General features: G+C 30.6%; 2 protein-coding genes across 4 annotated transcripts; both read left to right on the top strand.

Annotated features, from left to right (window-relative positions):
* The first annotated feature begins 1,781 nt into the window (after positions 1-1,781).
* On the top strand, positions 1,782-13,542 carry LOC114372309 (phosphate transporter PHO1-like). Of its 2 annotated transcripts, none has more exons than XM_028329806.1 (15): positions 1,782-2,157; positions 4,078-4,158; positions 4,370-4,601; positions 5,711-6,041; positions 8,703-8,751; positions 10,220-10,291; positions 10,456-10,585; positions 10,849-10,969; positions 11,274-11,523; positions 11,643-11,747; positions 11,860-11,904; positions 12,017-12,169; positions 12,348-12,626; positions 12,703-12,839; positions 13,228-13,542. In XM_028329806.1, exons 1-15 carry the CDS (start codon positions 1,915-1,917, stop codon positions 13,313-13,315), a joined length of 2,316 nt encoding a protein of 771 aa, XP_028185607.1. In that variant the 5' UTR covers positions 1,782-1,914; the 3' UTR covers positions 13,316-13,542. The 2 variants fall into 2 exon arrangements, with proteins under 2 accessions (XP_028185607.1, XP_028185606.1); XM_028329805.1 differs by having other exon boundaries at positions 5,702-6,041.
* A 5,406-nt stretch (positions 13,543-18,948) lies between these two features.
* LOC114372161 (phosphatidate cytidylyltransferase 1-like) lies at positions 18,949-25,778 on the top strand. 2 transcript variants are annotated; one of them, XM_028329596.1, is made up of 12 exons: positions 18,949-19,176; positions 20,697-20,839; positions 21,151-21,404; positions 21,534-21,685; positions 21,867-22,008; positions 22,745-22,901; positions 23,170-23,217; positions 23,314-23,400; positions 24,074-24,202; positions 24,304-24,360; positions 25,046-25,129; positions 25,229-25,778. In XM_028329596.1, the coding sequence occupies exons 2-12, from the start codon at positions 20,765-20,767 to the stop codon at positions 25,316-25,318; spliced, it is 1,275 nt and encodes a 424-aa protein (XP_028185397.1). In that variant the 5' UTR covers positions 18,949-19,176; positions 20,697-20,764; the 3' UTR covers positions 25,319-25,778. The 2 variants fall into 2 exon arrangements, with proteins under 2 accessions (XP_028185397.1, XP_028185398.1); XM_028329597.1 differs by having other exon boundaries at positions 18,977-19,181.
* Positions 25,779-26,040: the final 262 nt, after the last annotated feature.

Genomic DNA, 26,040 nt, shown 5'->3' with positions numbered 1-26,040 from the left:
GGTAAACAAAACTATATTAAATCATATTATTAGGATTAAAAACATAGTTTAATCTTTTCATTTCTTGTTTTTTTTTAATTATTATGCTAGTTGCATTTATATGGGCTTGCAAAATTAAAAGACGTAAAGATAAAAAATATTTAGTATATTAAAGATAAAAATTATGAAATATTTAATTTTAAGAAATTAAAAATGTTTAATATAATATATATTAATAATCAATATTTTTGAAACACAAGACCCACAATTCTTTTCAGATTTCTTTAAATTATGGCCGAAACTAATAAGTTGAACTTTTAAATTGCTCGTGACCTGATTTATTATATTGAAAGTTTTCAGTTATTTGTTAAATTACTCAATAAACCTAAATTTATATAAATATATGACATTCATGAGTTGTTTAAAAAATAGAAATATATTGATATTAACTTATTAAGTTGTTCATGTGGGACAACAAACTTTTTTTTAATGTTCAATTAAGTTGACTAGACTACTTAATTTGACTTGACTTATTTTTAATCTTTGTCATTTGTTAAAAAAATTCTCATCATATAACCTATATATTTTCATTTACTGTATGTCCTTCTTATATAGAATATTTAAATCATAGCAAATCTGCCACGGCAATATGGAGACTCGAAACTCGAAACTTATTTTCATACTCGGGTCACAAATAAAAGTCTTTTTTTACTTTACGACGAAAACAAATATTGACAAATGTAGTCATGTACGTGCTAGCTAATAATTACTATATTTTATCTGGTATTTTGTTTTATATAAATTTGTAGTACGAATCTCTACGCACCATTTTATCTTCTCTTTTATATTTGAGGCGCCCACGCAAATAGATTTTATAACTATTAGTGTAATCGGTAATGTTTTTTCTTTTTTATCATCGGGAAAATAAAACAAACAGCAAAGAAAACTACACCCTTGGTATGTTACTATTTATAATGAAAGTATACAAACTAAATATGGACTTCATATCTCCATTTAAGAAAAGATTTATAGGGCAAAAAGAATTAGTTTGAGATATCTCCATCTTTATTCTAGACATTGATATATAATTAGAATATATAAAATAATTACTTCAATTGAATGTTTCTTTTTATTCTAGCAAAGGTAGAAACATTATAAGTTTTTGAATTTTTTTATCCATAAAAATAAAATACAATATCAATAAATTTATAATACTTACATTATATCTAATCAATCAAATTAAATCTCTTTAATTTTATTATGGTCATGTAAATTACTAGCATAACACTTATGGGGTGAGTGAATGAATAATATCGAAATGGAAATTAAACCCATAATTGACATTAAGATTAAATTTTTTTTTTTCACTAGATTAAAAATTAGTTAGAGATTAAACAATCACCACTTAAAAAATAATGTGTTTTTAATCCTGACTTTTTTTTATTATGATTTAATGATTACATTTTGTTAGGAGGTTTCAACAAATAGTATCATGCATTGTATCCCAACCCATTACTATAAACCGATCCTAGTGAGTTTATTTGATTCATCAAATTATATATAGGTGACTGAAATTAAAAATTAAATAATTATTACATATATGACTAGTTAATATATATATATATATATATATAACAAAATAAAGTAAATATGAAACAAACAATTATATAAAAATGATTAAAATTATTTAAAAGAAATTAAATCTTAAGTGTCCATTTGAATGATATAATTGAAATTGGCTACTCGCGGTCTGCTCTATTTGCACACGGCTCCACTCTCTATCTATATATATAAAATGTCTTTGGGATTGGATCATGACACCCCCACTTCAAATAAGCTATCTTCCACCTTTTTAATTCCTCTAACACAACATCACTCTCTTCACCTCCAGGCTCCTTTAATTTCTATCTTCACCCACAAAATTAAGATAAACAAATGGTGAAGTTCTCAAAGGAGCTAGAAGCCCAACTGATACCAGAATGGAAAGAGGCCTTCGTCAACTATTGGCAGCTCAAGAAGCAGATAAAGAGGATCAAGCTCTCAAGAATTCCCAAGCAATCCCACCACCACGCTAAACCAGACTTTGGTCTGTCCATTTTCGATTCCTTAAGCTTCTTTGTCAAAAATATTGCTCAAAACTTTTCAGCTTCCGACCATCATGACCTCAACATCATTCAGGTAATTAATTAAGGAAAGACAAATATTTGTCATAATATTTTTATAACTTGACTTCGATCATGAGTTTGTGCTAGCTTATTGCTTCCCGCGAGTTTGGTTAATATTTTCCGGCAAATTTCGGCTTTTTTGCTGTTTTTCTGGCAATGAAGTACTAGTATATATCTATCAGTATCTATCTGGCACGTACCAGAAATCCTGTGTTGGCACAAAATGTCACACACACGCTGAAAATATATTTTATACTATGTTTAATTTGGATGTGATAAAAGAAAATAAAGAAGAAAGAAAATATAAATAGAAAGAAAAAATTATTGTTTTTTTCTATTCAAATTCGAGAGGGGGTGATGTTTTAGCGGCATGACTTTACTGCATGAAAAGCGAAGAAAACTAAATGCGACATCTTTTTTCTGACAAGGAATTGTTTTCGGAGAATTCAACAGCTGAAACTCTTCGCTAGTTAATGCGTTCTTAACCAATGGATTACTTTTTTAATCCACGGTATGGTTAATATATATATAGATTAATTATGTTATTATACAGAATATTTATAAGTTTTTTATCACTAAATTTTGTTAGAAAATTTAATTAATATTTTTAGTTAAAAAAATTCCTCTCAACTGCCGTTACATTTTTTTCATAAATAAAACTCGAATTCAAAATCTTAGTTAAGAAAATTAAGTTTAATACTATTCTAATTAATGACTTGTTGGTCTAGGTATAAATAATATGAATGGCCAAAAACAAAGCAAAGAAAAGAAATTTAATGTGATTCCCAAAATTGCAGTAACATAGTGTGTGTAATTGTAGTTGAAGTAATTAACAATTGAAAACCTTATTCGTCATTTATAATGTGTGGTCAAATGAAATTGTGCACATGATTCCTAGAAATCACCCATATTTGATACTAGTAGAAAAATCAACAATAAATGATTTAGATATAACAAAAATGATTTAAGAATACTAACTAACGGGTCTCTGGACTCAGGAGAATATTTATTGAGAAAATAATACCAGTACTAAATACTAATTAACTTCTACTGTAGTTTTAATTAGAAATTAATCGTGATAAATTAAAATGCATTAATTAATGATATTTAATTTTTGTATCATTTTTTATTTTTAATTCCTTAATTAATATTTTTTTATCAGTGGGAAAATAAGAGAAAATACAAAAACTATCTAGGTCTAACAACAAAGATGCCTAGGGCATAAGCAAGAATGTGAGATCCTTAATTAATTTTTTAAGTGTACTTCTTATCTTTGTCCTTGATTTAATCATATATTATTGAATTATTGAAGATAAAAGATTTTGCTAGAATAATCAATACGTAAAAGAATTAAATTCTTTTAACGATGTATCAATAGTTCGACACCTATATATAGAGAGAGAGAGAGAGCGGCTGTATCCGTGAAATAATTCAACTCAACATACTATACGCATGAATTTAAGTTCCTCTTTATCTTTGGATTTTGCTATTTAAATGTCATCACTTAGACATCAATGAAGTTGATATTTCATTTTTATCAACAGTGAATGGTAATAAAAAAAAAAGCGGAATAAATACAATGAATCATGAATGGTTATTAGAAGAAAAAGCTAGAAAATAAAAATTAGGAAAAGTTGGGGTTGGACGGAAAATGTAGCGAGTTGAGTATGTGGGGTTAAGTACTAAATAAAGTTGGCTTAGTGGCCTCCTTTTTTTGTGAAACCCTTTTTCTGCTTTCTTTTAGGGGGTTTCTCAATCTCTCACGAAAGCCAACGACACGGTTGTGGCATTTGCGGATCTATCTGTGCCACTAGCGTGGCAACATAAAATATAAAAGAAAAAAAATAAGTATTAATGTTAACACATTAAAAAAAAGAATTGTAAAAGAGAAAAATAAATATGGATATATTAATTAGTTTTGTGACGTATGTAGGTGAGGAAGAAAACCACAAAGGATGACGAAGAAGAAATCTACGAAACAGAACTTGCACAATTATTTTCAGAGGAGGACGAGGTATATTAATTTCTTAATTTGTTTTCTATCTACTATAATAAATATATATATATAGAGCTTGCACAGTTATTTTCAGAAGAGGACTAGGTATATTAATTTCTTAATTTGTTTTCTATCTACTAATTAATATATATATATATATATATTTGGACTCACATGAAAACATATATCATTTATTGATATTTTATTATTATGATGATTGTATGTTCAGGTACGTGTATTTTTTATGAGGCTGGATGAAGAGCTGAACAAGGTGAATCAATTTTACCGGAGACAAGAGAGTGAGTTCATTGAAAGAGGAGAAACCCTGAACAAGCAGCTTCAAATATTGCTTGACCTCAAGCAAATTATCAGTGACTGTCGCCGGAAAAATTCTCCGTCAAAGCCATATAGCACCGGAGTATCCCCTCAATATTCTCCAACCCGGGATTCTGATTATTCCGGTTAGCTCCTTTCTTCTAATTCATCTCCTTATTAATTTTTCTTTCTATCGAAACCCCCAAACTAAGAGGGAAACCCTCTAGCTATACACAGGAGATGATTGTCTAGATTAACATTGTTGTGATTTTATTATTATTATTATTATTATTTGAAGGCTATATTATTATTTTATTGTAACATTGGATTTACTATTTAATTCAATCAAGATATTGGATCTTGGGTAGATTTGTGCTCAACAAAATTCCTAGTGTAGATCAATTTGTGTTTTTAAGTGCTTGCTGACGTCATACACCACATAGAAATTATATGTATATGTGGAGTAGTACGTGGAACTTTGTCGACCCATTACATACTTCAATATGCAATAATTCTTAAAAGTAATGATATTTGTAATGTTTTTCTTACATTATTTATTTTAGATTACACAATAAAACAAGACATTTCAACATACTCTTAGATAAAGTGTAAGCACGGTAGATAATATTATTCAAAATTTAAAGGGAAACTATAACTATGTATAAATATAAAGTTCTTATTAGCAACAAAATATATGTTGAGACCATAAGTGAGAAATAAAAATAATAATAGTAAACAGGAAGGGTGAAATATGTGTAAGTAAATTAATTTTTTAGAGGTTTAATAATTTGGCAAAAATCAATAACTAATATTTTAATATATCATTTTTTTCATATTAATTAGATTTTCTTTAATTTGTATTTTTTTCTCAAAAATAAACGAGATATATAAAATTTCAATAAACAATAAACGTAAAAAATTGGCAAAACATTTTTTTGTGTATAATGAAAATATCAATGTTAGAGTTTAAGATCTTGGGTGAGCTATTTAAACCCTTTATTATTAGTTTGATGCTTATAGATATAGAGTTTAATGGATATACAAGGTAAATAAAAATCTTTTACAATTAGAAATCAGTTTTTTTATGAATTTTAAGATGATTATTTTAATTTTAATATTTTACAATGCATTATGGATTAAGATTGAATAATAGTATAAAAAGTCTTTTAAGATACTATCTCTTTCTATATCCTTTATATATATATGTATGTATGTGATACATGATTAAGTTGCATGATTATGTTAGTTTGTGCAGAAAATTTTGGAGATTCAGATGAAACAAATTCAGAGATTTCACAGACGGATGAGGTAATCACAACATTAGAGAAAAATGGTATAAGTTTCGTTAATTCAGTGATGAGGACAAAAACGAAGAAGGGAAAGCCAAAGATGGCAATGAGAATTGATGTTCCAGCCACTAATCCAACTCGAGCAATTACAGCTATCACTAGCATGCTGTGGGAGGATTTAGTCAAGAATCCCACCGGAGACTTGGTTCACAAGAGAAAGCTCCAATGTGCTGAGAAAATGATTAGAGGTGCCTTTGTCGAGCTCTATAAAGGATTTGGCCTACTCAAAACTTACAGGTACTCATTTATGTATAAATTCCCTAATTATTAGCATTTTTAATTATTACAAAACTAGTTAATTAATTCGCTTAAGTTTTACTTTTAGCTAATGTTTATTTAATACCAATATTCAATAACTAAAATTAAAATTTTGAGTCTACCAATAAGGATTGAGTCTAATAGAAGGGGTTAATTAATTTCTCACAACATGATAAATCAAATTAAATTCAAATTCTCAATTGTGTCTTGAGTATGATTGTCTCTGAAAGGATGAGATTATGAGAAACAAAGAAAAAAGTTACTAGTCTCAAATAATTTAAGTGTGAAAACGAGTAAACTAATCTAAAATTGTAAAAGATTGTAACTGTTTACCTTTTCTATTCATATATAAGATTTGAACTGTAAATTTTACTCAAACAGATCAAACTTCTTAGCATTTAATTCAAGGTTGGTACTCGTTGTTATTAGTATTATCATCATGTTCCTTTTGCTGATGAAAAATGAAAAAAACTCTAAGAAAAGGGAATATTGATTTCGTGACCATCTTAGCCAAAATTGGAAAGAATATATAGAAATGATAAGGAGGGCAATGAAAGGATTTGTTGCATGGCAGTTCACAACATCACGTAAGGTTTTGGATAGAGAGAAAAAATGAAGGTTGGTGTGAATGTCACGTTAGATCAGTAGATCTATTCACACAACACATATCACTCCATATTTATATAACTTTAGTACATCATTATAATTAAATTCATCTTTTTTAATATTGAAGTGTAAGGCGATTTATTTGATAGATTGTGCATTTTTTTTATCTTTGGTTGCATTATACGGGAATGGGGCAAGATGTTTCTGTTAGGAACTATAAAGCTAACTTTAGCACACACTTCCAAATAGTGGCCAACAAAATCAAATTGCACTTCTTATCGTCAAATTTTGCTTTACCTTTTCATTTCGTTTTCTTTCTTAAGTTGAAAATTCCTTTTCAATTGCTTGTTTGTTTGTTTGTTTATTTTTCACCTGAAATTTTAATGTGGTAATTTATAGATTCCGGAAAGAGGAAGGGAGTCGAGAGAGACTTAATTTTACGAGAAACCGAAAAAAGAAATCCTATTTTTAGCATTGTTTTTATTTAATTAAACAAAAAGTTTAGAAAATCCTAGTAAGAAGTTTTTTTTCTAATAATATAAAGGTTTCCCATAAATCAAAATGAGTGAGCTGTGGATATAAAAATATCAATCACTTGATAACAAGTTTGAAATTCTATAAATTATGTAAAGGTAACATAACTATCGTGTTTTTCCGGTTGACCTAATGGTCTAGTAAAATTGCTAATTATATCAATATACCTATATATAGGGCACGCCTCTAAAATGCAAGAATTAATGCTTCAAAAATTTAACAAATATTTTTTATATAATGAAATTATTATTACCATCATATAAATAAAACTAATATTAATTAAGCTCTTTTTTTACTGATTAATTATATTATCAACCTTAATTTGTCCAATTGAATATATATATTAACGAAAATAAATACATGTGCCAGAAAATGAAATAAAATAAGACTATATGTATAAAAAAAGTCATATATTAGGCTTTAATATTAATATATTGTCGATATAAAGATAAAAGTCCATGAAATAATCTTAAATATGGCTTTTAAAATTTTTATTATAAATTTAATAATTTTTAATTAATTATATATCAATCCATAGTTACTTGATAGTAAAATACATTTACATTATCAATATTCAAAAGGTACCAATTAAATTTAATATATTAACGGTTTGATTTTAGATTAACCTTCAGTAGTAAAGTCGTCGTCTAATAAAGTTGAATGGTTAATATAGATATTATAATTTTTTTTAATAGGATGATACATTATACTAATAAACATCTCATTAGTATAGAATACATATATATAATATTGTTAATATATGCACAATATCTATACTATTAATTTGATTTCATTAGACAAAAGTTATATTGACAGAGACAAATACAACTGTTTAACATTTATTTTATCAATACTATACATGACATTTTTTGCAGTGTGAGTAAGGCCACAGTCACATGCTAGCTAGAATGTTTCTCTACCTGAAGATTATAGTCTGAAATAATGAAAAAAAAATGTCATATTATACTAATAAAAATGTTAAGATTATTTCTCTCTATCTAAAAAAAAAAGATTATTTCTCTTAATTAATATATTTTTTTTCTAAAAATATTAAGCTGTTATAAACATTGTGAATCTACCCTACCAATATAATATATCACACTAATATTATGATAGATATACCATCCAATCGATAGAATTATCAACTTTTATATTAATATAATTATTTATTAATATGCAGTAAAAGAATAATTTATTAATATATAATGTATCATTGTCTAAATCCTTAATGTTTATATTAATTAAATTTCTAATTTATATCTTTAATAAAGGTCATACTAACACAGGACATTAATTTCAATAAACATTGTGATTCTTTGCCTTGTATGAAATAATTATAATAATTATTACGAATGAATGCCATCCAACCTTGCATTTCTTTACAAAATATATGAATATACTTCATTGGGTAGTGGGTTTTATGCACATTCATTTACGTATAAGCATGCATCACTTTCATGATTGCGCAACTTCTAATACCACATTCTCTCGTTTTGGCAGCTCACTCAATATGGTAGCATTTACAAAGATATTAAAGAAATTTGACAAGGTAAGGCTTAAAAATATCTCCTCCTATTTTCTCTCAAGTTTTAACACGCTACATGTGCAAATATACATAGGCAAACACAAATTAAAAAGGATTTGATGAGATTGAAGAAGTCCTCCCATTCAATCACATATTTTGCGATAATAAAGACGAAAACTAAAGAAAGTTTCTCAAGAATTAATCCTTTGTCGTATTACTCATCATGCTTAATTGCACTTGAAGGCTGTGCTTTCATACATGAAAGTCATGAGAATCTTAAACTGTTTCCATGATGGACAAGATCAAACCTGATTTCCCATCCCAACTAAATTTGACTTACAGTACATATGACCTAAAGATAGTGATTGTACCACTAAATTTCTCTTTTCCATTTTCCTTTTGATTGATGGAGTCACATCTTATATATATGTCCAAAACTCTTTTTGCTTCTACATCTATTTAATTTTATTTAATCAATAAAAGGGGTACAGCTGTTTGACACAATATATATATAAATTTAACATTTTTATTTGTGCATATCTGTGAGTGAATAAGAAAACTATGTGTTCGAATATAATATTTATGATGATAGTCATAGAGAGCTTAGCTACATTTATTCAATTATATATACTTAATATATAGCTGGTGCGTGGTGGCTTTTATCTTTTTTTTTTATGTAATATCTTTTTCTTTTTTAATCAGACGTGGTATTGCAATTCTTTAGGCACAATATGACGCTCACTCGTGCTTTTCTTTTAATGACATAAAATGTTTAGGACAAAAAAGTTATCCGTTTAGACTAAAAAAATATTTTTTTTTTTCGATTTGAAAAGACAAGAACCACTCTTTTTTTAAAAAAAAAATCGCCCAACAATTAAAAGTGAGTAAAAGGTGAATATTGGAATGGTTATCGGCGCATTCAGCAAAAGTGAGAAAAATATTATAGTGTTCTTGTAATTGAATAATTTATTATGTATTTAGTTCCGACAATCACCATTAATGGTATACAGATGTGTCATCCATAATTATGTTTTGGTAAATCGAATCATCATAGTGATTTGTATTTGTAAAAGAAAAAGAAAAAAAGAAGAAGATGATGATATTAACCCAGTTCATCAAGATGTCTAAGGTTGTTGGAAATATAGCTATTAATATTCCTGATAAGGCTTACTTAATCTTTTACTTTGAATTAGCCATTGGGGTTAACTTAGGTTGAGTTTATTTGTAATATGAGATCAAAATTTATTCAATTCAATTTAATATCACGAGGTTAATCAAATATCAGTTTATAGTTTATATTTCAATGTGCATCAAAAGTTGTGAGCGGTCTAAAAGTTACACATGAACTATTCCTTGGCATTGATAATTTATTACGCCACTAACTTTAATTAAGTTTGCATATCTAATCTGTTACTATGAATTCCTATTCCTTTTATTTAAAAGCTTCTGCAAATTATTTAAAAATTAATCATATTGTCATCTGATCGAGCAGGTATCTTGTCAAAAAGCTTCTGCAAATTATTTAAAAGAAGTGAAGAGATCCCATTTCGTTAGTTCTGACAAGGTACATTTTGGTTTCTTCCAATGCCTTAAAAGAAAAAGGATAAGAAAAGCAGCATATTGCATTCAACTTTAATTCTTTTGGTTTTGGTCTTCTGTAATTCTTGATAATGGGTTATATGGTATTCTAATAAGTGGTTATCATTATAATAACGTTGGTTTTGTAAGGTTTTTAGACTAATGGACGAAGTGGAATCCATATTCACCAAGCACTTTGCCAACAACGATAGGAAAAAGGCAATGAAATTTTTAAGACCCCAACAACATAAAGATTCTCACATGGTCACCTTCCTTGTCGGTAATGCTTCTCTCTCTGTGTCTCTTCCTTCATATTGGAATGACACTTTTAACATTGACTAACACTAACAAAGTATTTTACTTATAATGAAAGTAGTGTCACTTCAAATTGCAATGAAATAGTATATAAGTTGACCACTGCATGTACCAACAGACCAGGCAAATAAAATTTTGATGTACTGCTAATACACTATGCTTAGTGGCCACTAATTTGGGCAGTGTGGACCAACCAAGCTAATTAGTCAAATTTTACTGTGTCTGCAGGGTTGTCTACAGGTTGCTTTGTATCCTTGTTTTGTGTATATGCAATCTTGGCACATTTGTGCGGTATATTCTCCTCTAATAACGAGCCAGCTTATATGGAAACAGTCTACCCCGTTTTCAGGTTTCTTCACATTGTTCCAACTTGAACACATTTCTCACATTATATCTTTATTTAGACACCCTTAAATTGTTACATTAATTCCAAATATTAATAAGGGTAACATTGAGATAAAAAATTCTACTAGGTAGATTACAAAATCCTATATATCTTTTTTAACTTGCCTTTATAATTATAAACCATGAAATTAAATGAACTTAAACTAAACAGATTGTAAAAACTCCCCTGAAAATTTAATTTGCAGAATTTTAGACAAAAATGACTATGTTATTGGTGCACTAATAATGGTTACAATGATTTTGTGCAGTGTGTTTACATTGTTAAGCCTGCACTTGTTTATGTATGGATGCAACCTGTTCATGTGGAAGAATACAAGAATCAATTATAATTTCATATTTGAATTCTCACCAAGCACAGCACTGAAGCACAGAGATGCGTTTCTGATGAGCACTACCTTAATGACAACTGTGATTGGGGCAATGGTCATACATCTGCTTCTAAGGGCTGCAAACTTTTCTCCTACGGAAATTGATGCCATTCCTGGAATTCTTCTTCTGGTTAGTCTAATAACTATTGCTTTTCCTAGTTATTTTATAAGATAAACTAGCTTAGTTTGCTTGAAATTTGGGAAAGTAATTTATAAACCTTTATACTGATTATGAAATTCGATTTTCAGTTTTTCGTAGTATTGCTCATTTGCCCATTTGACCTTTTTTATCGCCCCACACGTTACTGCTTCATCCGTGTTATTCGCAACATAGTATGCTCTCCCTTTTATAAGGTAAACTTCCCTCATTTAATTTCTTGGAACTATTGGATACATTGTAATACCATATATGTAGAAAACTGAACTTGGCATTTTTTTTTTTCATTTTAATTTATCATTTCTACAGGTTCTTCTAGTAGACTTTTTTATGGCTGACCAACTAACTAGCCAGGTGATCTTATTATAGCCTACAAGTTGATTTTATTATTGAGGTTTTTTCACTTCTACTTATTATTGTGCATCTTAAGTAACATTAATTTTTTATGTGATGGTTGTGTTTACAGATTCCATTGCTTAGGCATTTGGAAAGTGTAGGTTGTCACATTTTTGCTAGAGCATTCAAAACACACCACCCTGATACCTGCCATTCTGGAAGATTATATATGGAAATAACTTACATCATCTCATTTTTACCATATTATTGGCGAGCTTTGCAGGTAAGCCTAGGATGCAGATTGGTAATTGCACTTCTCTTTTGACATTGCAACCTAGGAAACTAATTATTAACTACTTCAACAATTGGAGACATGCTACATTGCTAATTGAATTTCTCTTATACTGTGTATTCCCCATTATTTCACAAACTAACACGTGCTTATTGAATGCTCTTACAAGTGTGCAAGACGGTGGTTTGATGATGGTGATGTGAACCATTTGGCTAACATGGGAAAGTATGTCTCAGCAATGGTGGCAGCAGGGGCTAGAGTAACATACAGCAGGCAAAATGACAATCTATGGTTTGCTATAGTCTTAATCACTTCTGTGGTGGCCACAATGTATCAACTGTACTGGGATTTTATCAAGGACTGGGGATTTCTTAATCCAAAATCCATAAATCCATGGCTCAGAGATGATCTAATTCTAAAGAATAAAAGCATATACTATATGTCTATTGTAAGTTTTCTTTACCTCCTGATCTGAATATCACAATCATAAGCTTTTTATATAACGAAGTGATGTTGGACTGCAGGTCTTAAACATTGTCTTAAGAGTGACGTGGGTGGAGACTATCATGCACTTCAAAGTAGGGCCTGTTCAGTCACGACTACTAGACTTTTTATTAGCTGCACTTGAGGTTATTCGGAGAGGGCATTGGAATTTCTACAGGTATATTTTATCATATTTTGAAGAGATGACTGAGTTTTTTTATCCTTTAGAATTTCCTTCTTGGATTAATCAGGACTTCAAAATGCCTATCTCATCCAATGTAACAAACTATTTCACTATTTGTGTTTACCAATAAGCAAGTCCTATTAAAACCACATACTTTTAGGTACTGGCCTGTTAAAACACAATGTTTCTAATATACTCCTCACATGAAAATCATGAGTTTAAAGCATGGGCACAGCACATGCCTACGTAAAACAATAATGTCACTACACTACTCACTAGAATCTAGGGTGACAATGAAAGAACTCTAAGCCATAATAATTTGGTCCTTAACAGTTGATAAATAGTGAACAAAATCACTCATGAACTTGATATGTCTGAACAGGTTGGAAAATGAACATCTAAATAACGTTGGTCATTACCGGGCAGTGAAGACAGTTCCACTACCATTTCGAGAGATAGACTCTGACTGATGAGGTGATTTTTCTTGTACAAAAAAAGGTGTCCTATAGACATGCTAACAAAATAGAGGCATGGAGTGTAAAGAATAAAGAGTGGAGGAGGATAGAAACTTCGCTTAATCTGTTTCTTGTTTATTGCCTCTTTTTCAGGCAACTGGACATGCTAAAAGTCGTTCAAAGAACGAATTGTTATTTTTTCCTGATTTTAGTAAATATTGAAATGTTAGTGTTGTTTATAATTTCGTTTTGTCGGGCAAAACAAATTTGTTTTCTAATCAGTAAGAATCGAAAACAGATATCAGAAATTTACAACAATTAACTTAGTATCTTATTCAACCAATTGAGTTACACCTTATTCAAACAAAACACATTTAAGTTGGTGTTTAATGTCTTCAAGTTTTAAAATTAAAGCAACTTTACACTAAATTTGTTGAACTTTAATTAATACTCTCCCTCAATGACTTTTTCCCTTGACGGAAATCTCAAAATCATGCCAAGTAGCTGTCTTCTAACTTTTCAAATTTTGGACCACTGAGTCCTTTTGGTAAATGTATCTGCAATCTAGCCTTCCGTGCTAATATAGTTCTTCCCAATGTCACCTATAGTACCTTTCCTTTGGTACAATGATAATGCACTTCCACATGCTTCGTTCTGGCATGAAAGATAAGATTTTCTACCAAGTGAATTGCTACCTGATTGTCACTATATAACTTCATTACATAATCAATCAGTTGAGGTACATCTTGTAATAGTTGTATAAGCTACGTACACCCTTAAGCTGCCGTTATTCCTACTCTGTACTTGACAAAGATACAGTAGACAGTCTCTTGTTGCACCAAGACACTAATCCTGACCAAAAAACGAACATGTATCCAATTATCAAATAACAAGTGTCATGGTTACTATTTACTAGTATAAGCAGCATCATAATACCCTATTACGCTTCCAAATGTTACTTCTTCTGTTCTTTGGGTTCTGCATGAATCAACTTACCACACCTTTGGTTTTAATTTTTTTTTATATTTTAATTTAAGAATTAACTCTCAACTAATTCTGTTATACAAAATTAAAGGAAATAAAAACTTGAAAATAGATACAAGATAATGCTAATTTTTATTTTTATTTTTTACATCAATTTTTTTTGGATTAATTTCATTTACATTTTTCTTACAGTCTTAAAAACTCATATTAACTGAAAAAAAAAAAAATCAGTGGGGATCTAAAATATTTGGCAATTGCTATTTCCACTCACCCTCATTGCTTATACAGTCCATCTTTTCCATTATTTTTTATTTATTTTCCCAAACTACCCAGTAAGTACAGTCCCCTCAATCCTCAATTCCTCATACACTCTTTCGGAAGAAGCAAACCCTCTCCCAAAAAAAAAAAAAAAAAACTAGCACATGTGCCTGACTATGTGGAATGTGTGACCTGGCATGAAGGTGGAGCGGCAACGGTGACACTGAGCTCCTCTACCTTCAACCCCTTCTCGCTCGCATGTGGAACGATCAACGTTCTCTTCCAATTTCTTTATTCGTTCGAAATCTCATCTCTTTTTGAGGGGTCATTCGCCGACGCCAACGTTGTGGCGAGCAAGACCTAAAGGGGCAGATCATGGTTAAGGAGATGCGTAATTATGATGAATTTAAGGGTGTGATCTTTGTTCCAATGCAATTGGTTCCTCTGCTATGCGAAATTACAAATTCACGATATGCTTCAAACTTGTTACGTTCCGAGAATGAAGAGTTTATTAACAAGGAGGTTTTGCTAAAATTCAAATTTGATCCCTCTTTTGCAGATTTTAAGGTTGATAAATTTGATTTTGTGGTTGATTGCTTCGGTAAAAACTCTGCTCAAATGTGTGGTTTCGTGTCTTCTCTACGCATTCCCAAGTGTCCTTTCTTTTATATTGGTTCATCAGTTTTCAATATCAGCATGGATTTTGAAAGTTGGCTTCGAGAGGGGGAGTGCTTTTTCCAGAGAGAAGAGTAATTGGATTTTTTTTTTTTTTTACCAAAATGAATTAAAAATATTGGTCAAGAAAATATTTAGTAAAATAGGTGTTTTTTGTCATGTATAGAAGGTGTCATCTTAGTACTTGTATTTTTTGTTTATCATGTAGCCAAAGACATTAATCTGATTGTTTCAATGGTATCAAGTGTGCTAAATATCCCCATTGTATCACATTTTGATTTAATTTAGTATCGGTTGAGTCAACGCAAGATACTTATTTAAGATAAAGTTACTTATTTTATTAAAATTATATATTCTTTTTTAAAAAAAGTTTAAATAAACTCTCTCATGTTTTGTTTTCATTCCTATGTATTTATTAATCTTTATTTCAATTTTTAATTAGTAAAAAATGAAAAGTATATTATAATTACAAAGTTTATATTGAAATGCAATTATATAATAAAAGATTAAATGATAATTCAAACACTATTATAACTGTAATTTTAATTTTTCTTTATTTAAAAATATATTTTCTTAATAAAATAATATATTTTATCACGAGAATTTAACTCACTTGATTGAATAAAAGTGAGTTATTGTAAATCTCCTCATCTGATTTTTACATATAAATAATAATAATAATAATAATATTTTAGATATAATAATATTATGATTAAATGAATCTCTTTTATTACAATAAAAATATATAATATAAATAAATTGAAGCCTAAAAGACATGTCAAATGGATTTAAATAAAGATATTATATATAAATGAATTATTATAGGTTGTTTCATCAATACAACACAAACATGATTAATTGAGCTGAAAATAAATTGTTGTAAAGTATCTTTTGTCGTCTTGATTGACACTAAATTGAATGAAAATGTAACATGAGTTATATTTAGTGTCGACAAAGTTACTAATAGGATAGAGATACTAACATGATACCTCCTAACACAAACAAAAAGGCAAAAAGTGCTACCCAGATGGCATTTCCTACTTTCTACGTGATAAAAATCACTCATTTTGGTAAATACTTTCTTGACCAACCCTTTATAGTAATTAGTTTCTGTTTTTAATCCATTTTGGTAAAAAAAAAAACTTAATAATATGAAAGGGAGAAAGAGAGGAGTGTATTAGTAATATGGAGGTGGAAATAGAAATTTTCAAGTATTTATACTGAAAGATGGATGTGAAAAGAAACCAACAAGCCCAATAGGTTGGGACCAGTAGCTGGGCTTCAGAAAAACCAAATAATAATGCAGAGCCATCCATTTTTTGTGATAGAAGATGGCAGAATGGATTAAGGGTATGGTTGGATGTAATTTTCTAAAAGCAATCTAAGAGGGAAAAAATAAGAAGATAAAAAGAAAATAAGTTTTTTGCATAACTTAAAATAAATTCTTCATTAGTTAATTTGTAAAAACTTTTTCATATAACTTTTTTAAAATAAAAGATGAGAGGACATTTATAAATTAGCTAATAATTAATTAATGTAAAAATCATTTTACTTATGTAGAATTCATTTTCTGTTTTTTCCTTTTTATTTTATTTTCCTAGAAGTATTTATAGAGAAGTTTATCCAAATATATTCTAATACTTTTTTGACATGAGAGATGAGTGTTTTACTTTTATGTGATTTTGTTACATGATAATTGAGAGAGAGAGAGAGAAAGGGTGAAGGAGAAGAGAGATATAAGATTGACTTGATAATGAAGAAAGAAAATATCATTGATTTAAATCTCTTCTAATAAAAATTAACATACTGACCATTAATATTTGTTGATAAAAAACTACTTTAAAAATTAAAATTAAAATAAAATATTTTTTTATCAGTAACAATAAAAAAAAGAAACATAAATTTAAAAACATTCACACATAAAATGTTGAAATCCTACAATCTTTACATTCATGATAAAAGGTTACTAAGTGAATGACTTAGCCAATTGGAGTGAGTACAAAAGTGGTTGACCCAATTGTTTTCGAGCTGATCTGTGCCCATGTTTAGCCTGATTCCATTTCACGTTCCACATTTTTTTAAAAGATTTTTATTCTCCAAGTCAAATTTGACTTTTGGCTATTTGAGGCATCCAAATTGTGTTTTTGGTAAACTTTTGACAGTTTGGCCATCCACTCACTATAAAATAGATACTGATGTGGGTCATAGAATTCAAAGTTCAGTTGAATTTCAAGTGGACTGGGACCACAGTGAAGCCAATCATCAATTCACAAATCATGCATGTTATTCCCATAAAGATGTAAAATTAGCCAGCTTCTTGCTGAATAATGCCTTACAATATACTATCAATTAGTTATGTTATGTTAGAGCTACCTTCCTTGGACACGTTAGCCATTAAGAACGATCCATGATCTCAGCCAGCTAAAAAAATGAGTTTTGCACAATGATATTATAGCATCTAGTTCAAAATAACTTAATTGATGTTTAAAGACGTAAAGCAAGAACTTTTATGCCACGAATCTGATCAAGCTTTCTCAGAGTTTGCTTAGGCTGTTGTGAATTCCATTTTTTTAATATGTATTATGTGTATTTGCATTTTTGTATGTATAATGTAACACTCACGCTAATTCAATTTGTTTAATCTTCCACTCCTTGGACCAAAAATCCATAATTATTTCGTAAGAGTCTCGTGGGGAAATAATCTTCCACTCGCAAGTCGCAAACATATATAGGCAGCATTTCTAAATATCAGAGTTTGACTTTACTGTCTTTAATTTGCATTGTCACACTATTTTCTGAAAGCTTTATCTAAAAATTGATAGTTATATATATTTGTTGCTTAAAGAGGAGCTCAATAATTCCTTCAAAGAAGAACAGTGGTGTTAATTTGTACGCACTCTGGAATTAACAGCATTTGGTTAGCTAACCATATAGCATTGAATACGAAATTTCCTAAACAATTCATTAAGCAACTGTCTTTAGAAATGTTCTCATACATATGATTGATTGTGTAAAAAATAGCCTAATAGTATACTCTATTAAATTCGTTTATATGTGGGACTAACATTTAAACTTTTTTTTTTTCAAATTTCCCTGTCAAATAAATAGTAAAATTTTGATGTTTTTATTCTACCTTCCTTTCATCTAGTTTCTTCCTCTTTATTTTCATTTACCTTGCACTTATTTGAGAGGAGACGATTTAAGGAGAAAAACAAAAATTTATAATCTTGTCTGTGAATACCACCCAATTTTATTCGAGAGTAATATGAAAAAAAAAGAAGCAAATTCTTCCTTCATTCGGCCACTAGGTATATTTTATAATTCTACTTACTTATTTTTCTTATATTTTTTACTATTGGTTATTAAACCTCCCGTAAAATCATGAATAAAACTCGTTAAGTATGCCATAACATTTATTTATAATTTTTTACTAAATGTCAATTAAGAAAAAGTATGTCCAATAAATATGTTATAGAATAGGTTAGCATTAAGCATAGGGCAAGACAATGTGGTCAATTTTGAAGTGGACAAGAAGGAAGGATGAAGCATCTCTCAATCTCTACTGTCTCAACTCTCAAGTCTCAATCCCTAATTTGACCCACTTGTGTATTTGTAGGAAAGATTCTTCATGAGGCAAAGCAAAATTGAACCAGAAAAATAAATAATAAGAAAAGGAATTTTATTACACACTATAATATTATTATGACATCATAATAAATTAGTAATAATAAAATAAAAAACTTAAAAAAAGAGTCCGTCACAATAATGATCCTCTTCTCCTGTGCTTCGTTGTGCTACGCCACGAAAGAATTTCTTGTTTTCTGCTTTCGAATAAACGAATAAGAAGCCTTCACACCGCTTCGTTGTGCTGTGCTTGCTTCTCTTTTATTCTTTCTATTAGTATTCGTTTCGTTTTCTCCGCCGTTTCCGTAGCTCGGCTTCAGCAGCACCAGAACCAGGTTTCGTGCGTTTTGCCATCTCACTGTCGTTTATTCATACATGTTTATCTCCTGTTTACTTTTCAGCTTCTCTGCTTTCGAGTGTTTTTGTTTTTGCTTTTTTTTTTTTTGCTCTGATATGGATTTTTAACTTGACGGAACTGTCTCTGATTTTGAATCTGAAAGTGCTTTTTCATATATCATATTTGAGATTCGTCGTTTTGCTTTATTTCCTCCCTTAAAAATAAAAGAAAAAGTAGAAAGAGGAAGTTTTAGTTGTGTGCATTTGTATTTTGTGGGAACTCTTTGCGTGCTTTTGGCTTTGTGTAGAGAGCAGAGGAATGATGAGTAGGGAGGGGTATGGGAATACATTGACTTTAGTCAAGCGTGTGGAATAGTGATGTAGGGTTACTGCAAATGTCTGTTTTTTTATTTATAGGGAAAGTTTGTGCGAGAGTGAGTTTTATTGGAATACCTAGTGGACTATGTGGTTAGGGTTCAATAGTTGTTGAAAATGTGGCATTCCTGAAAATTAGGAAGTTATAGGAACACTTGAAGCTAACACCCCAGGGTTGGGGTTTGGCTTCAATTTATGATTTCATTCTTTGTAACATGTGATAGATATTAGTTGACTACTACTTCTACTACTCTCTTGAACTGTGCCTCTACATTTGAATTTAGTCATAAATAGATTTAGCAGATGTTGGCCATTCAGTGATTCAAGCAAAAGTTGATAGAGGATTCCTCAAGTATTCCTTATTGAATTTGAACTTAATATTGGTTGGCTTTTGTTATTAGAGCTTACAGATGGATGTTTGTGTTTGGTTTTTTCGTTTTTTTGACAAAAATGCCAGACAAAGATGAATTTTGCTTACTGAGCTTGAGCGAGTGAAACAAAAAAGTGTTAATGGATTTTTCTGTGGTTGATGATGCTTTTAAAATATGAAAAGTTACAGATATTAGGCATTTATTGTATGCTAGATTATGTTTTATAATTCCCGAAGTAGTATATCAGATATGTTGTTCATAAAGCAGATGGCTAATCATGAACTGAATAAAACTTGTTATCTGTACCTTTTTCTGTAAAAACTAAAATGTTTTGTCAAAGATAGGAAATAGGGATAGGATTAGTAATGGCTAAAATAATGGAAAATAATTGAGATCCTTAGCTGTGTGAGAAAATCATGTAGGCATCCTAACGTAGAAGATAATTATTATTCTAACTGGAGATTGAGACTCAATGGTGAGTAAATAGCCCTGCGGTCAAATGGTTGTGGTCCTGTGGATAAGATGGTTATAGTGAACTAGCGAAATTCATTTGGCTAACCTTCCCTGCTCACCATTTATTTCTGTAGTTAGTTAGTTACCCTCATATATGACATGCTTTGACTTTTTATCATCTGAATTTTGTGCTATATAATGGAAGTTAATTTGTCTGGGTTTTTGCTTGGAAGATCTAAAAATTAGATCATATGTATAAGTGTGTTGATTATGCTTCATATATACAAAGAGATATATGTTTTATGTCATTTACTTTGCAGGTGTCTACTATCTGACTACACATGTGCTGTTATTGTCTTCCAATTGGGTGAAGTCTGATTGAAGAGCAATGCAGAAGGATACTAGTACCACCGCCCCATCAACCACAAGTGGTCGGGTTAGGCACCGAAAACGCTCAAATGAGGTTAATTTTTAAAGTTTAATTTATCACTTGATCATCTTTTGCTTTTGTCTATTAAAAAAATGTATTGGTGAATTTCATGTAGAAATTGATCCTGAAATTTGAAGAGAACATGGAAAAGTGTCAAAACTCAAAAGTATCGGACAACTAAAAAGTTTGTCCTTTTATTTTTATTACTTTTAGGTTTGTTCTTGATGCTGTTGTGAATTTGATGTAATCAGTTTCAATGACATGGGAATTGAATCCCTGTAGTATCTTTCTGGAAAATTTTCTGTATACTATTTGAAGGTAATTTTATGATGCCTTTATCTTAGGTTATTCCGGAAGTTAGTAAAGCAAATGGGACCAAGTTACTGGTTAATGACAAAAGCAAATACAAGTCTATGCTAATTCGAGCATATTCATCTGTATGGATGATTGGCGGCTTTGTTTTGATCATTTATATGGGTCACCTCTACATCACTGCAATGGTGGTTGTTATCCAAATCTTCATGGCAAGGGAGCTGTTCAATCTACTCAGGAGAGCTCATGAAGATAGGCAGCTGCCAGGATTTAGGCTATTAAATTGGTATCTACATAATTCATTACTCACGCAGCTGTACAATAATTCTTTTCATGATTAACTAATGGCCAGAACCTTTTTTAAAAAAATAAATAAATAAATTTAGTAACTTGTCATTGACATATATCATTTCAGGCATTTTTTCTTCACTGCAATGTTATTTGTTTATGGACGAATTCTGAGTCAATGCCTGGTTAACACAGTAACTTCAGACATGGTTTTATATTGGCTAGTGAGCAATCTTATAAAGTATCACATGGTTATCTGCTACTCCCTATACATTGCAGGTAACTTATGCTTATCTACTTATCTTATAACGTTCATTAGCCAGTGCTTGTGCAATGTTTCTGTCAGATGCCTGGCAAATTTCGAGCTAGTTTTCTACCTTTGTGATTTTACTGGCTATTTTCTAAATATTGTGAGAGTGTTACTGCTTTGGTTATCTACCCTTTTATTGGTTGAGTGCAGGATTTATGTGGTTCATTCTCACGTTGAAGAAGAAGATGTACAAGTACCAATTTGGCCAGTATGCTTGGACACACATGATTCTAATTGTTGTATTTGGCCAGTCCTCCTTCACCGTGGCAAGCATTTTTGAAGGGATTTTCTGGTAATATAACCTATAAAAGGAAATGATGATTATTTAACAATTATGATAAAAAAAAATTGCACTACTTTTTGAGGATTCTCTTTTGCATGAAATCATATCATACTTCACAGTACTATTCCTCATACAAGTGGACACTTTTTATGCCAAAATTTTTTAAATGTTATTTGACAGGTAGTTGATGCCATAATAATCACCTTAAGGAATGGTTTAACAAATTACATAGTTTGTGGGCTTGTTGGCCGAATCACATGGGATGTTATCTGGTCTTACCCAAATGGTGGAATCAAGGCCTTAGGATAGGAAAGATTAGGGATTGAGCCATGAGTGATAGTTTTCTACTCCATGGGAGGTGACCAAATAATTATATTCTCATCAAAGAGGATTATAGGAGAGCTAATAAAGCTGTAAAACAAGATCAATTCCCAACTTATCAGACTGCAGGGAATTGAGTTTTAAAGTGTATTCCCATATCCTGTTTGCTTTTGCTTGGATTGTTTGTTGAGGGTGTTATTTTAATTCTTCTCCTTAATAAAAATAGTAGTGTTTACTGATGATAATGACATCATCTAAGATTTAAGTGATTTTCTGTGTATGCATATTTGCTTTCATAGAATCATTCTGTTCATATATTTAATTTAATGTTTGACCATTGCTATTATACAAATAAGACTTGTCCTGCACTTTTGCTTCTTAATTGCATTGATGTTAATGTCTAGTATTTGGACCTATTGTACAGGTTTCTTCTCCCAGCAACACTTATTGTCATTAATGATATTGCTGCTTATATCTTTGGTTTCTTCTTTGGAAGAACCCCTTTGATCAAGTTATCTCCAAAGAAAACTTGGGAGGGTTTTATAGGGGCATCTGTTACCACCATCATCTCTGCATTTATGGTGAGCAGAATTTCAATTTGTTAATCAAGATGCAACAATTGGGATGTTTTTTTGGTTGGGGGATTGCTTGTCATTGAATCAGAATCACTTGTTGATGTTTATATTCCTCTTATAGCATTATTAATGTTTGCAACAGTCTAAGTAAACACTCGGAAATCTTGATCGGATTCATCATTCATGGCAATTAAGTTCTTGCTTAAGTCTTTATACATCAATCAAGTTATTCTGAACTAAATACTAACATTATCATTGAAAACTCATTTTGTAGCTTGCTAACATCATGGGTCGCTCTCAGTGGCTAACGTGTCCAAGGAAGGTAGCTCTGTAATATACATAACTAATTGATATATTGTAAGGCATTATTCAACAAAAAACTGACTAATGCTCACATCTCTTTGGGAACAACATTCAGGATTTGTCAACTGGTTGGCTTCACTGTGATCCTGGTCCACTGTTTAAGCCAGAATCTTATCCCTTACCTGGATGTATTTCTCACTGGGTAAGCACTTGAAATTCAGCTGAACTTTGAATCTTATGTTCTACATCAATATTTACTTGATGCCTTAAATACAATTTAGATGCCTTAAATAGCAAAAAAAAACCCCTCAAATTGGAGTTCTGGAATAAAACACTTAAAAAAAAAACATAGAACATGAAACTTATAGATCTGCATGAAAACAATTGGGTCAATGACTTACATAGCTCAGGCAATGACTTTCTCAAATTGGTCCAGTCATTAAGACATTTTAGTAAGTTTTTATCATGAATGTAAAGAAAAGTCAAATTTGGATAATGCATTTTAACCTCCATTCTTCTTGGATAAAGGGGATGTTGGGAAGAGTTTATGCGGTCTTATCTTATGACATAAATACTTAAGTAGTTGGATAAACCTACAAAAAGAGATCATGACCGGCTCATTAATTATTTTCAGTTTATTTCATTAAGTTCCATAGAGTAGCTTCTGCATAGCTTGAGCTCCCCGTTCCCTCTTTAATTTCCATCCACTCCCTTAAGTGCTTATGATATAAGCTCCCATGTAATCAACACTTAATAAGCACGGTTCAGCATATAAAATAAAAAAGTGACCATTCTGTATTCATGAGATGCCAATCTAGATTCCTGGAACGTCTGAAAATCATAACTTACGACCCATTATATGCTGTCTTATGCAGTTTTCTTGGAAAGAGATATCAATCCTACCAATTCAATGGCATTCTTTATGTCTAGGCTTGTTTGCTTCAATTATTGCACCTTTTGGAGGCTTCTTTGCAAGTGGCTTTAAAAGGGCTTTTAAAATAAAGGTATGTTCTCAAAACTTATGTTTTTCTAATCAGGATGTGAGCAAATATAATCCATTTAGGTCAGGTAGAAACAGACTTGCTGTGTGTTTCCATTTTTGCAGGACTTTGGTGATAGTATTCCGGGACATGGTGGAATTACCGACAGAATGGATTGCCAGGTAGATTCTTTTGATGTTGCAATCTACAAATTTATTTTAAATCATTAATATTTAACTACTCAGGACTCTTATGTTTTTTTGTCCTTGTGGGAAACTTTTAATCATCATAGTAAACTAACTATGTTATTCTATCCCATGTCTCTGCCCTGCCCCAACTAAGTTTAAAAGGAGAGAAAAAGGACTAGTTGGGAAAAAATGACTGTACACATTGAATAGGTAGGACAGAAAGTTAATATTCCCTTAATTCAGTGTGAAATTAAAAACATTCAAAGAAATTTTCAAGAACTCAACAAGAAAAAGAATCTTCAATGACAAAGACATGCAATTGGTGGAAGTCTTGGTGGTCCAGTCTAGTGAGTATGAGTGTCAAATGCATACTGTTTAGACCCAGGTCTGATTTAATTTCATTTTGAAAGCGCTTATAGGTATTTTATGCGAATGTATGTTTATTCATCTGTACATGTGGTGCCATTAGATATTATAAACATAACAGACCAAAATTTGGAACTCACTTGCAACTTCTAACTTTTCACTCTCCTTTACATTCTGCCGCCTGTACACTATTTGTATCTTTAGTTTTGTTCATTTCATTTGTTGAGGCTAGGACTGGAAGTCAAAACCATACTAGTACCCAGCTTTGATGTATAAGTCGAGCAAAATCTGACCAATTTGCCTTGGTGTGTAGATGGTTATGGCCGTGTTTGCATACATATATCATCAGTCATTTGTTGTGCCGCAAACTCTCTCGGTTGAAATGATTTTGGACCAGGTAATTATATTTATTTTACTATGTATATTACTTTGTATATGTATTTCTAAATTAACATTTAAGATGTTTAATTTATGGAACTGCCGCTGTTCGCTTCAGATATCGATGAACCTAACATTCGATGAGCAACAAGCTCTATATTGGAGGCTTGGGGAAATTTTACAACAGGGGTTTGCTAGGATGTCTTAGATTCATGGCGAGGTGTATTTGTTCTGTCACCTTCTATTGTATTCCTTCACATACAGGGGAAAAGGAAAAGATACTATGTACATGTGTTTGTTTTCTATCTTTTGAGTGAAACAAATTAAAGGTTCAGAAGCTGTCAAGATGTGCATAGTGTATGTTGACCGTTAGTTTCATTCTGTTTTTCTCGCTCTATTAGTTGATTGATGGCTTTGCTTGAACAGCTACCTACCGTTCACTCGTGATCTTAAAATAATTCACATGGCCAATGGCAGTAATTGAATGCCTCTGATGTATTCAATTCCTGGAAGTGAAGGGGTGTTAATATTTTTCAAGTACCTTAAATGTAGTTTGAATCGCGTTTGATAATATATTCTATTCTAATGCGATCAACAATTAATTTTGTTCTATCAAATGTTGCAAATATTGTGAATGTGTGAACAAATTATAAATTGTTTTCCATTTCTATGGTACTGTTCTTTGCTTTTTCTTTTTTACAATTACTAGGTTTTGTCTTGCCTTGGATTCTTTTTTGGACTTACAAATTCTTTTTCGGTATGTTAGATATTCAATGTGTCCAACCCATCACTCAGTTACAATTGGAGCGTGAACCTCCCTTAATTTATGAATAGAGAATAATTGGACTTTTATCAAGCAGGCAGCAAAAAAAAGCAATGTTTTTCCACCTGTAATTGGGGTAATCATTAGTTTCCTTAAGAAGTTTAAAT

Source organism: Glycine soja, chromosome 10 (assembly GCF_004193775.1).
Source record: "Glycine soja cultivar W05 chromosome 10, ASM419377v2, whole genome shotgun sequence".
Taxonomy (NCBI): Eukaryota; Viridiplantae; Streptophyta; class Magnoliopsida; order Fabales; family Fabaceae; genus Glycine; species Glycine soja.
This window is presented reverse-complemented; position numbering and strand designations above follow the sequence as displayed.